The sequence below is a fragment of the Mya arenaria genome, chromosome 4 (genome assembly GCF_026914265.1).
Source record: "Mya arenaria isolate MELC-2E11 chromosome 4, ASM2691426v1".
NCBI classification, from domain to species: Eukaryota; Metazoa; Mollusca; class Bivalvia; order Myida; family Myidae; genus Mya; species Mya arenaria.
The window spans coordinates 74622941-74635618 of NC_069125.1; the positions used below are offsets into that span (position 1 = coordinate 74622941).

The window sequence follows — 12678 nt, forward strand, 5'->3', positions numbered from 1 at the left end:
AATATCCACTTCATGGCGGAAAAGAGTTTACCTTGAGTGAAAACTGGTACATTTGGTTGATCTTGTTGAGATCATTAAGAATGAAGTAGAGCAGGGAGGCACGTGCAGCTGCTGGACGGTAGTGCTCACGAGCGAGGTTGATTTCTATCTCAGTTTTCTTTGCCTCTTCAGCCTTCACCTCAATCTCTGCAGCGGTCCTTTTAGTTGTTTCAAGGTTCTCCACAAGGGCGTAGTCTCCCAGGAAGTTACCCTCAGCCGCAGACAGACGGGCAAGCAGATTGTCCTCTAGCTCCTTCAGGGTGATCTTAAACTGGTTCTGCTGCCTCGTTAGATCTGACTTCAGTTTCTCCAAGTCGGGACGCTCCTTACTCACAACATCTGCCAGCAATTGATCCTCAAGGCCGTCCCTGGTCACAGTGAAGTTGATAAGGGTAGTCTGGGCCTGCATTTCAGGCTTGTAGTGAGGGTTGGCCAACTTTGTGTGCATGATGAGTCGGAAGTCAGGATGATATTCAACCTCTTTATCACCCATCTTGATAGCACGCCCCTTCTTGATGGTATTTCTTCCAACTAGAGGATCTAATACAGGATCAATTGATTCTTGCATGTTTCAATAAGTACTACATCTCCATTTGAGACGGCCCTTTCTATTGCATCTAAGTAGCCCTTCTTGTCCAGATGGACAATTTTCAGGTCTTCACCGTAGCGGGTCTTGATCCACTTGGATCCCTGCAGCTGAGGGTCGATCATTAGGGGCCAGCGTTCACAGTTAGTCAAAATGGTGGCGTTCTCTGTGGACATCCTGTCACTGGGCAAGCCTTCATTGTTCCAGGAGGCAATAGTAGCATCGTCTGTTAGCATAGATAGTGGATCCAGGCCTTCAGATACGGGGATTGGGTTCTTTAGAGTTTTCAGGAAGGGGAACCAGCAGTCATCCAGCAAGTGAAGCCTATACTGTTTGGTAAAGCAGCCAACATATGATGCAAAAGCTGTGATGAGAAGGACGTCGCCAGGCAGGGTCTTCTCTTGCACTCTGAAGTTGCTCACAGCATCTGCCCATCTGACATTCTCAGAAGCCAAACCCCCAACAAGACGGTTGGCCAGTTCAATAGTTTTTGCTGTGGTCTCAGCCTGCTGACAGCGAAGCTTCTCATTTGTGGCCTTTTCAAACTCATCAGTCAATGTCTTGAGCTCTGATTCCAGCTGGTTGATCTTATTGGTGATCACTTTCAGTTTTCCTTGGCTGTGTTCAGATCAGTATTGGCCTGGTTCAGGGCAATTCTCTTTGGCTCCACATCACAAAACACTACGTAGTAGGTCATAATGTTTTTCACCCATGAACACAGACCAGCAGCAGCAAGTGACTTGGAGCGGATGAAATCTGGTTCAAACTCTGGGTCATTGAGGTATGGCTGCACAGCCTTCTGGCAGTTCTCATGGATGTTGTCTTTGTCATAGTTCACAAGGTTATCCAAAAATTGGTCAACCTACATACAAATAATTATTTCAGCATAATTCATTGTGATAAATGCACATTTTGCAGTAAAAAAAATGTTATATTAATAAATCAACATCAGAATGCAATTTATGTAAAACAGTCCTTAACTAGACGATGACTTAAAATTAAAATGTAATATTTAGACAATGACTTTGGAATAGATGTTTTACATTTCTATGTTAGACACAGACTCATACCTTAGACATAATAGTGCTCTTAGCATTCTTCCAGCTCTTGTCCTTGGGGACCTTTCCTCCTGGGGCCAGCAGACACATCACGGCAGCGGTCACATTAACTACAGCTGGGGGTGGGGTACCAAAGGACTTCAGCTCAGTGAGATTGCCCTAATAACCCAGAAAACAACTTTTATGCATGACTGATTCGCATAAAATCGTGTTGCCATTTTTCAATAATTGTCAAGCTACACCAGTTTGATACTAACAGTATTATATTTACTTATCAAAACTTAATAATGCCTTACCTTGTTCAGAGTGTTCAAGGCCTCCTTTGCAGCAAGAAGGGCAGGTTCAGCCTTCGCCAGGTCGGCAGAACAGTCTCTAGCCTTTTTTGTGACTTCATCATTGATCTTAGTCACCTTCTTTTCCTCCTCATCTGCAATTGCCTTCTCCTTGGACACTTTCTCAGTTTCTGCTCCGACCACAGCGATCAGCTTGTTGGCATCCTCATTCTTCTGGGCCAGTTCCACCTCCTGGGAAGCCAGCTTGGCTTTCAAGTCATCTACTTGCTGTGCTGTACTCTTAAGCTTCTCAAGACCATTCTCCAGACGTATGATCTTAGCCTGCAGATCTGTGTTCTTCTTTCGTAGAAGGTTCTGGTAGAGGGCAATTTGTTCCAAGAAACTCTTGGGAGTTGTATAGTTATAGCGCTTCTCATTGGACAGGTACTGTGCACTTGTCTCATTCACAGACTTGTGAACATAGGCCATGAAGTGGGAAATTGAGTCGCAGAGGTCAGGCTGAAAAATGAGATACTCCAGGTTAAAAAAGCTTACTTTGCATACAGAAAATAAGGTGCTGTCTTTTTTTTTTTAAATATCTTAATGCATCCATAAAAGATTATACAATGTACGTATTGCTTTTACGTGAAGGAGTTTCTAATCTTGAGTCTCAAGGCCATCAATGTAAGTCTTTGCTAAGACTTAAATACTAATTTCGCAATTTAAACTATTAAAGACGCCAATATTACCACAACCTAAGTTGTTTGCATACGCGTTGAAGTATTGTTCCTTGGTATGCTTTGATCTAATATAATAAGGGTCATGTTGTATGTCCGCAAAAAAACAATGAATAATCGTGGAGAAAACAGATCAGCAGCGAAATGATAAGAATTGTGATCAAGGAAAAACTATATTTGTTTTATGACACACGTTACCTTACATTGAAATCAACAAATAATGTTCATGTCATTTCATCAAAAAACAAATAAAGTGATATGACCGCTCTTGCAAATGTTGGTTCACATTCAGGTAAGCAGAAAGATTGACCAGTTTAATGTCAACAACAGCTTATATTTATACATTATGCCTAATGTAAGTGATTTTAATGAAGGCTCGTACTACTTAATTTTTACACTTTTGATGAGTCGGCTTTAGCAATTACCTGCAGAGACTTACAGGAAGTGTTGTGTTGATATGTAAAAATTCACTATTTATAATTAATAAACAGGAATTTATAAAGATTTTTTTAGTACTTACAGGAAGTTCAGACCCTTCTGTCAAGAATCTTCCAGATACAGAGATTAAGGCCTCTTCTGGCCACTCATGGAACCAGTCAATGCTGGTACAGTGTCAGGGCCGGGAACTTGCGGCTACGCACACGCAGGGTGGCTCCTCCACAGGTGAGAAGCAAAGCACAACCTGTCAACAGTCATAAATGTTTTTATTATTTGGTAAAACCATGACCAATCTGAGTCAATTCAGTTAAATTCTTGTTCTCTTAAATAATGGAAAAAATAATATGTTATGGTTTAATTTTGTTGTTCATTTCAGGTGTATCATCTGCATAAATGTTCACCTTGAGTGTTCTGCGGACTTTATCAATAAAGAAGCTCCAGCAGTTGTCACGAGAGTCTTCCATACCGAGACCTTTCACCTCGTTCCTCACACCATTGATAATGTTCTCATATTCGTCATCAGCAAACAGGTCTGGGATCTCACCAGAGGCCAGTAGGTCGTTTATCAATACAAGAAACCTCTCGTCAGCCACCTGGGCGTCTGTCATGAGAAACACGAGCCCCATGTTCTTCAGCCCAGCTTTCAGATACAGCTGTGCCAGCTCAACCTTCAAATCAGCAGTGGAGTAACCCTTTCTTAGGGTTATCTGGAACACATCTAAGCTACTGATGAACGCAGCCAGGCGTGACAAGCTCTGCTTACCACTGCCACCCACACCGATCAGAAGGGCATTACCCCGAGGAGACTCCAGGATGCGGTTGATTCTACAGATGTGGCTCATGGCATCTTCAAACAGCACGAGGTTCATTGCAGCATTCAGTTCATTGTAGTTGTCAAGTGCCTCAACCAGGATCTTGTTAAGCTCAGTCCAGCCCTCTGCAGGCAAATACTTTGCCTCACCGATACCTGAGGCAAAGTGGCAGAATATCACAGGCTCCTTGTACAGGGCATTCTCATCTAAGTCCTGCAAAACATATAACATCATTATAATACGCAATCATATGACCACCTTAGGTTTTGTTTACAAAGCAAACTAGTTTGCATGCAGTCAACGACTATACACTCAACAGTCAAAATCCGCATTCAACAAGACTGGTTAAAGATATTTTTATATCTGATTATTAATGTTAAGAAACTGACCTCAAACGACTTTTTGATGACGTCCTTCCTGAGTTTGTCATATGACTCCATATCATTCTCTTCGACGAGTTTGTCCCGGTACACGCGGTCTGACTCATGCATCCATAGGCGCACCAAGTCCACAGGCGTCTTCGCGCAGTCCGGCATTGCAAACAACACTCCCTGTAATCAACACATGGACTTAATAAACTACTTCAAATATGAAAAATAGAACGCTTCCATGCACATGTTTATATTCCACTTCGTTTTTTTTTTGATAACACACTTCTGTACAAAATAATATGTGTATCGTGATGTTTACCTGGAAGATGTTCGACAGGTCTCGGAGATTGAAGACGTAGTGAAACTTGATAGCAGTGGGCAGGAAGGTGGAGGTCACCTTGTTGTGAAGTGCCAGAGCACCGACAATGAGCGTAGACGAGTACTTCTGAACATTTCCTGCAAAACCGTTGAGAGCCAGATGCTGGGACAGAATACTCGTGTAGATCGTAGTAAGGGCCTCTTGGTTCGGGAAGTTCACAGAGAAGACAGCAAAATGTCTCTGCAAAAGAATTAAGAATGAACAATCCAAGTAAAGTTTAAATAGTGTACATTAAAATAATTTAATTAGATTAAAACATGGTAGACAAACTGCTAGAGAAATCAGTTATTTTCTAATCATATCTTATTCAGAATTGTTATGTTTTATACAAGGAACAATTTTCGTGGAAAACATGCTTGAGCTAATCAATAAATTAAAAAGTTCAACAAACTAATCTCTGGATTACCTTATGTTTTTATGATGTCAGAGCACAGGGATTTGCATGCACACTGTATAATTTTATGTCTGATATCATAAACGATCATACAATCGTTGTTTCAATTGTGTCAATCACGCTATGTGACTGACACCTGTGAGTGGGATGACTAGAGTCCGAATGGTTTGAATGTTCCACCATGTATAATAGTGATCTTTTTTGGTTTTTTGTTTGTTGGGTCATTCCTGAGTCAGAGCTTTTTGAAAGGAATATTATAACGATGCACAGTATTGCATTGAGTAAACACGTGTGTTTTCCCTAAACAGGCAACAAAATAATAATTTTCAATTTTCAACAATGGGAGATTTTAAGAGCTTGTTTCTGATACACCTTTATTGTGTTTGACTAATTTTACCAATGAGATTTCTAGTTTACGTTTATAATGATTAATACAAATCTTCATTTTATTTCGTTCATTTTTGAGGATTTCACACGAAGTTCCGTTATCCCGATTTTATACTCATTTTGCTTCGTCTTAATACCATGAGTTATGATTTTCTTTTCAAGATTCACAGACTACTCAGGCTGTATAACTGCAATGTATTTAAAAACATCATTGCCTTACGTATTGCTAAAATATTTTAAAGACTTAAGAATAATAATGATGCATGCTTTCGTTTATCTTCTGAAGACATCATTATACCACACCTGTTCATATGATAGGACAAAGAATACACACGTGCAACTGGTGTACCCTTTGTTTATAAAACGGTTTAAATATATTTAGGCACTTCACTACCGTATTATGTTGTGCTCGTAAATAAAAAAAGTACATAATACTCAGATGGTGTTGTTTTGTCTACACTTTTTTCTACCTAAATGTTAATCATGATAATCTAATAACAACAGTGAATGGGTCTGAAAAAGAACCCAGGTTCAACAATGCCTGTACAGACGAAGTTGTAATAAAAAAATAGATGTTGAAATTGCAAATAATTTTACTTACCTGTAAACGTGAGTCAATAGTAAAGCTACCAGCTGTTGGGTTCATGCAGGCGACATACTGGGTGTTGTGGATTTCCTTGAGGGTGAGCTTGGCCCTATCATACCAATGGCTGTGGTCAATGTGCTGCCTCATGAGTGTGTGGGGCTGCACTGTGAAGTATTTGTCCACCTCCGGCATGTTCATATCATCAACAAAGTAGATGAGACGACGTGTGCCTGGGGGACCGAAGTTGCGACCAGCCTTCTTTTCCAGAGGCTTCTCAAGCACACCTTGCAACATGTGCGAGGTTGTGTAAAAGTTGAACGGCACATTTGCGACCATGAAGTCCTCAGACAGACTGCGTAGCTTGTCATTCATGAGTACTGTCTTGCCTGTCCCAGCATTTCCCACCAGCATGACAGGGTGCTTCTTGTCAACCAGCATGTCTAAGAACCATTTTACTCTTGTTGTCTCGGATGTGTGCACAAGGGCAGCCTGAAATTGAAATGCCAATACATAATGATGAAGATCTAGAATTTAGAAGCATATTCAGTCTGGTCTTTCATATTAAAAAGCATAGGACAGAGTCATCTTGACACTGACAGTAAAATTCATTTCAAAACTCTAACAGCACTCCCAGGTACCAGTAAAGGAAAAGGGCTAACCTGGAGTGGCTGGTCTGGATCCAACTCAAACTTCTGCACCATCCTGGTCCACGGCTCAAACTTGTGTGTCTCATTGTCAATGTAGTAGTCAAACAGAGTGCCCTGGGCTGGGAACTTGATGGTCTTAAACTCTGTTATCCACCATTTGGTGAATTCTACACGATAGTCCACAAGCTAAAATAAAGGTTTGAATTGTATAGTCATGTAACTGTTTAAGCTTACTTATAATATATCCATCCATTGCTCTGCATTAAATAAAACATCCAGACAGTACTTCAGTATCTTTCTTCAAAGAATATGAGTTGTTGTTTTTTTTTCACAGAAAAGTGCAATTAGATATTCTTTAGATCGTGGGTTTAATCAAAGAGTAACGTGTTACCTGATCTTGGAAGGTACAGCCACCAAAGGCCCAGACAGCAGCAAACACAAAGTAGAGCTCATACAGTTCCTTGGGGCAATCTGGTGGGGCATTCTCTGGGGTAAGGAGGCACTCCAGAAGGTGGCACAACATCTGCACATGACTGATCTCCACTATGGGTGTGATCTTTTTGAACCTGTGCTTCATTGTCTCAAGACACAGGGGCACATACTTGTCAAACAAAATGAGCAGGTTGGCCTTCTCTGATTGCACCTCACGTGTATCGATCCAACTCTGAACAAACCTGTGGATGACAAGAAATCAGCTGGAATTAATATCCTGTATCAGAAATAATTCATATTAAATTTCGTATTTTGACCACATTTTTTCATCAATATACAGAAATAGAACATATCATTTTTTTAAAAAGCAATCAAAACGGTTGTGACAGAACACTTACGGGTTCCAGCCAAGATCAGTGGAGTTGATAAAGAGGATACCAGCACGTGACACAGTGGCAGGGGTGGCTGTGCGCAGATGGCTGATTTCAAACAGCAGACGCATGGACGGGGTCAGAGGAATACGCTCATTACTGGCCAACGTCAAAACCTACAACAGACAAACCAGTATATACATCAACTATTCAACACAAAATATGTATGATTTTAAAGAAATATCAAGACAATATTAAGTTTTCCAAATTTCGTAAGACGGCAAAAAAAAAAGTTTTGGGATAAAAATTCAGGTCAAGTCTGTTGGAGATGTTAGGAACCGACCTTGTTATCATCCATGACAGTATTGAGGGATTCAATCCACATAGGATCAATGTCTCCATCAAGAACAATCCACTTGGGTCCATCAGTGGTCAGATTGGCCAGGTCACGCATAATGACAGAGAACAATCCTGCAGCAAATACACATGGATATCAGTGACAGCAAATTTAAATACCAATAGTTTTCATCAAGATGCTAGTACATACAAATTTAACTATAAATCAATAATTTTATAAATAAATATTAGGTATTTAAACTGAACATGGCATTAGAAATATTTCTATGATAAATGAAAGGAGCTTAATGTTTTATATGCATACCATCTTTCCATTCTCTAGTGGAAGGGTTGATGATACCAAACAGCTCATTGTTAGTAACAGCCTTAGGGTCAAGGTCGATGGCCTGTGGTTTGCGTCCCTGGTTCCTGTATGTCCTAATGAGGGTGTTCCACACCTTGCTCTTGCCTGCGCCTGCAGGTCCCAGCAGGAACACCGAGTGACGCACATCAAACAGCTCCTGTAGCTGTACAACCTGGCAACACACACAAGCATATATATCTTAACACTTCTCGTAAAACAAAACTTATATTGTATGACATTATCTGGAGTCTCAGACCAAAACTGATTGTATTATCTTAAGATTCACTTCCATACGGTATCAATACCATACAGAATAAAACAAAAGCCTATTAAATGTCTATAAAGACAAGGTCATACCTTGAGAATGAAGTTGTCCTCTGGCTGGAGTTTCTGGTCGAGGGTGGCCTGTCTAATCAGCTTCTCAAAGTCCATGTCTCGCTTACGGGGCACGTCCAGTGACGGGAACAGATCTCCAATCAGACCCATGATGATGGGCACATCGTCTGTCACAATCTTTGGCAAGTTGAAATCTCTCAAAGCTCTCATCAACACCTACAAATAAACAGAGCTCTGTGTTGTCCATGTGCAAAATTGTAAATGGAATTTGGCCATCTCTTACGGTTAAAATAGAAGTTTTATGACAAAACTAACAGTTCCGGTAAATTTAATCACATGAATAAGTTCAGAAACATAATTAATCAAAGACTATCTTTATGATGTTCAGACTCAATTACATTTAAATCTTATTTATAAATATTATTACATTTTAAATTTGGTGCAAACAAAAACTGCAACATTGTACAACATCACAAACAATATCATGTTTAATATAATCATTCAATCATGCATGCTGCAGAACTTCATTCACCACTAATTATAAGATTGACTGACATGATCTACAGCATGTGTATTAAAGTAAAACAAAATGTTTGTTATTCCTAGTACATTTCACATGTGACACTGTCATTAATAGATATGAATGAAACCAAGATGATAACTCATGATTCTGAAAGAAAAAGTTTCACATGCAAGTTGACAGAGATACAATATAAAGTGAAATATATAACATAATGTGCATGGCGATTCTGACATTTTCTTGGTGGAGAAAAATAGCTGGGTTGTAATGTCGCTTTGGAGCAACAGGGTCGTCACCTTCAACAAGGTGATACTGAAATGTAAACAGTTACGACGTTCACACAGCCGTACAGCACTCCAGACAACAGGAGTGGGCGATACCTTAGCCTCAAATGGGCTAGAAAATGTCGCCTGTGTCTCGGGAGGGCTCTCACAGTCCTCCTCTTGTGCTCCAAGATGTAGCAGATCCATGTCAATCTACCACATCAGTAATACATGAACATAGTGTCGAGATAGTTGAGAACATAGCAGCAATAAGACCGGCTAACAATAAGGCTTATAGCTGAAGTTAAAATATCAAGGAGTCTAGAAGATGGTAGAAAGCTTACTTGAAATTTAAGGAGGAAATATGTTGTAAAATCTTATAAAATAACTATTTTTTCATCATTATGTACCTGAAAATATGGTTTAAGTTTATAATTAGAGCAGAAAGCTCAACAATTAAGCAATTTTCTAAAAGTTAGTAGAATAGTTAGTTTTTTAATCACAGCAGCATATAGGGCTACAATACCCCAGCCTTGTACCCACCTGATCCTCTGGTCTGTCAGGGTCTCCTCTCTTGAGAGCACCAGCGACCACGAGCACAGACTTGATAGCGCGAAGACCCCAATCGTAGTGGTCCTGCTTGGATAGCAGCTCCCGGCACAGACTGTACAGTGTCAGGAACTTCCTGGCCAGCAGACGAGCCTCAAGGAAGCCCTCAGCCACCAACATGATCTCAGCAATCAGCTCAAAGTCTGGCACAACCATAGCACATGGTCTGAAAATAGGCAGTCATTGCTACATTGCTTAAAAGATAGCTATGTAATATTTAATAGAGGTTCATATTGCACAGAATTGGATGATGGTATTAGAAAAAAAACATTTGTTACAATTCCTGTAAAAACAAAACATGTGCAGTAACAGTGAAAATATAAATCATGATACTGGCAATACAACATGATAAAACATGGTTACAAAGTTTAGGCATCATTTTCAGTACTTAATATATGAAAATAGCAACATAAAGAAGGCAAAAGAAAACAAAATGTTTGCTGTCCTATCAGTGATTTCATGAGGCCTTTTAAGTTGAATTAATGGTGGAAAATTAATATTGGTGCGATTTAACATTTGATTGACTAAAAATGATAAATTCATATTAAAGTTAATTTGTCTTAACATCTTATTTTAACAAGTATATCCTTTGTGTATTTTGCAGTAGTTTAGTAAATTACAATAAGGGAATCAATTAAGCAAAACTGTTTATCTTTCAACAGTTTATGCATGTTTCTGTAAAACAAATTAACAATTCCGGAAGGGTTGTCAAGTTTATTTGCCTCATGCCTTGTTGTTATACATACATCTGTATCGTTTACATTATGTCTTCTTTGAGAAAGTCTATTTTTTCAAGCTCTGTTAATGCGACATTTTTGTACAACATTTCGCATTAAAGACATGATAAACTATGGTGCTTTATAAAATTTACAAATCTTTCATCCATAATGTTGTGTTATATCACAGTTTGCAGACATTCAATTATATCTAAAAATCACAACTTTGATAACGTGATGTGGACATTGAAGTATCTTCACAATGCTTTGAGCACAAGGGTTTTCAAATCCTATCACATAGTTGTACATTAATATCAACCATAAATAATTCTGCTTATATGTACACCATTTAAATAATTGATTCTTTTGTTATACACAAACAAACATTAAATACTTTCAAACTGAAAGCAATAACCAAAAGGTAAGACACCAGCCAAAAACCTACCTGAAGAGTGCTTTGAGGTTCTCTGGCAACTCAGTTCGTCCGGCATAACCTGGGTTCATGGTGATGAAAATCCCAACAGTGGGCTTCAGCACGATGTTTTCTCCCAGGAAGTCAAAGCGAGCCTTCTTATGTTTGATGGCATCCTGGATACACTTCACCTGCACAGCAACCACAGACAACACCTCTACAGCGATACGGTTGAACTCGTCAAAGCATCCCCAAGCTCCTGACTGAGCCAGACCCTTGTAGATGTTGCCAATCGACTGAAAGAAATAGAAAGTGGTATAAAATTGAATTTTTTTTTATTAATGTCTTTAATACAAAAGAATCCTACACTTGTTAGTCGATTGAAAAAAATTGTTTCTGAGGTATAAACACGACAAATTGTACAGATATAAAAGAGAAATAACCATTAGAATACCTTGTAGTCCATCTGTTCTGAGCAGTTGAACACATACACCATGATGCCCAGGGCTCTACCAAGATCCTTGGTTGTCTCTGTCTTGCCAGTACCGGCGGGCCCAGCAGGAGCACCACTCATGATCAAATGAAGGGACTGGGTCAGGGTGATGTAGCATCTGCAGAACAATACAGGATACTCAAATGATCACTTCCTGCACTTTTGAATTGAATAATTACAAATTGAGAAGAATTGTATGGTACTATAAATATACTGCAAACCCTTTATACCTGTCAGTAAGTGGTGTGATGACCAGACGTGGTGTGTTTCCTAAGTACTCATGGGAGTATCGGAACTGCGCATCACAGATGTTTGCAAAGCAGTCACGTTCATTGTCATCCCACCTGTGGCGCAGCTGAGATAGCCAGGCAAATGCCTGTGAGCTGTCAACTTTGGTAGTGATCAGTTTGCTGATCACATCACGAGCGTGCACATCTATGGTACAAATGGTCATAATCTTCTGGCGGTCACCAGAACTCAGTTTGCCTATCAACATGACGATCAAAGCATTTAGCTGGGTAATCTGTTTTTTGTTATAGTCCTTCAGAGCATTTTCGTAGCCCTCTTCCAGTCTGCTGAAGGCAAAATTGACCTCAGTGGTCCACCAGATCTGTGTGCCACACAGTGCCACCTGTGCCGGGAAGTCAAACAGCCACTGGTCACGGGGCTTCTCCTCGTATGACTTGACGGCCTCAGTCATCTGGTATCGCACAGTAGCACAGTGGGACTCCAGTAGACGCATCAACCAAACCTCAACCTATCAATACAAATTTAACACATGTCAGCCATTTTCAACTTAAACAGAAGGAAAAAAATAGGAAAATCACATTGGAATATTTATTTTCTAATATATAAAAGAAGGAATTTCTCCTACCTGTCCTCCAAGATCGCATTCCTTGTCGAGGTCGACATATTCACCATCCTTACTGAACATGCCAAGAGCAACCTTCGTATTGTTGCCTTTGTCATCCTGCTGAAACTTCAACTTCGCCATGCTGTCAAACAGCTTTGTCAGATGCTTAGCAACCTGTAATCAAGATAAAGTCAAAATGTAATTGAACAACAATCATGTGATTTGCCTAAACTGCCTTACACACTGTGAGCCATATACAATTTATTT

The 12678-nt window shown here is 39.8% G+C and overlaps 1 protein-coding gene across 1 annotated transcript in view; it reads right to left on the reverse strand.

Moving 5' to 3' along the window:
• Window positions 1-12678, reverse strand: part of LOC128230464 (dynein beta chain, ciliary-like) — a 30479-nt gene that overhangs the window by 4994 nt on the left and 12807 nt on the right. The window contains 23 exon segments of the mRNA XM_052942738.1: window positions 32-612; window positions 615-1238; window positions 1241-1487; window positions 1696-1842; window positions 1980-2474; window positions 3213-3306; window positions 3308-3348; window positions 3351-3374; window positions 3532-4155; window positions 4332-4493; window positions 4633-4872; window positions 6075-6548; window positions 6719-6892; window positions 7098-7380; window positions 7537-7685; window positions 7853-7980; window positions 8171-8381; window positions 8567-8761; window positions 9872-10103; window positions 11099-11361; window positions 11520-11676; window positions 11789-12315; window positions 12433-12585. Coding sequence (XP_052798698.1) covers window positions 32-612; window positions 615-1238; window positions 1241-1487; window positions 1696-1842; window positions 1980-2474; window positions 3213-3306; window positions 3308-3348; window positions 3351-3374; window positions 3532-4155; window positions 4332-4493; window positions 4633-4872; window positions 6075-6548; window positions 6719-6892; window positions 7098-7380; window positions 7537-7685; window positions 7853-7980; window positions 8171-8381; window positions 8567-8761; window positions 9872-10103; window positions 11099-11361; window positions 11520-11676; window positions 11789-12315; window positions 12433-12585 — 6225 coding nt within the window.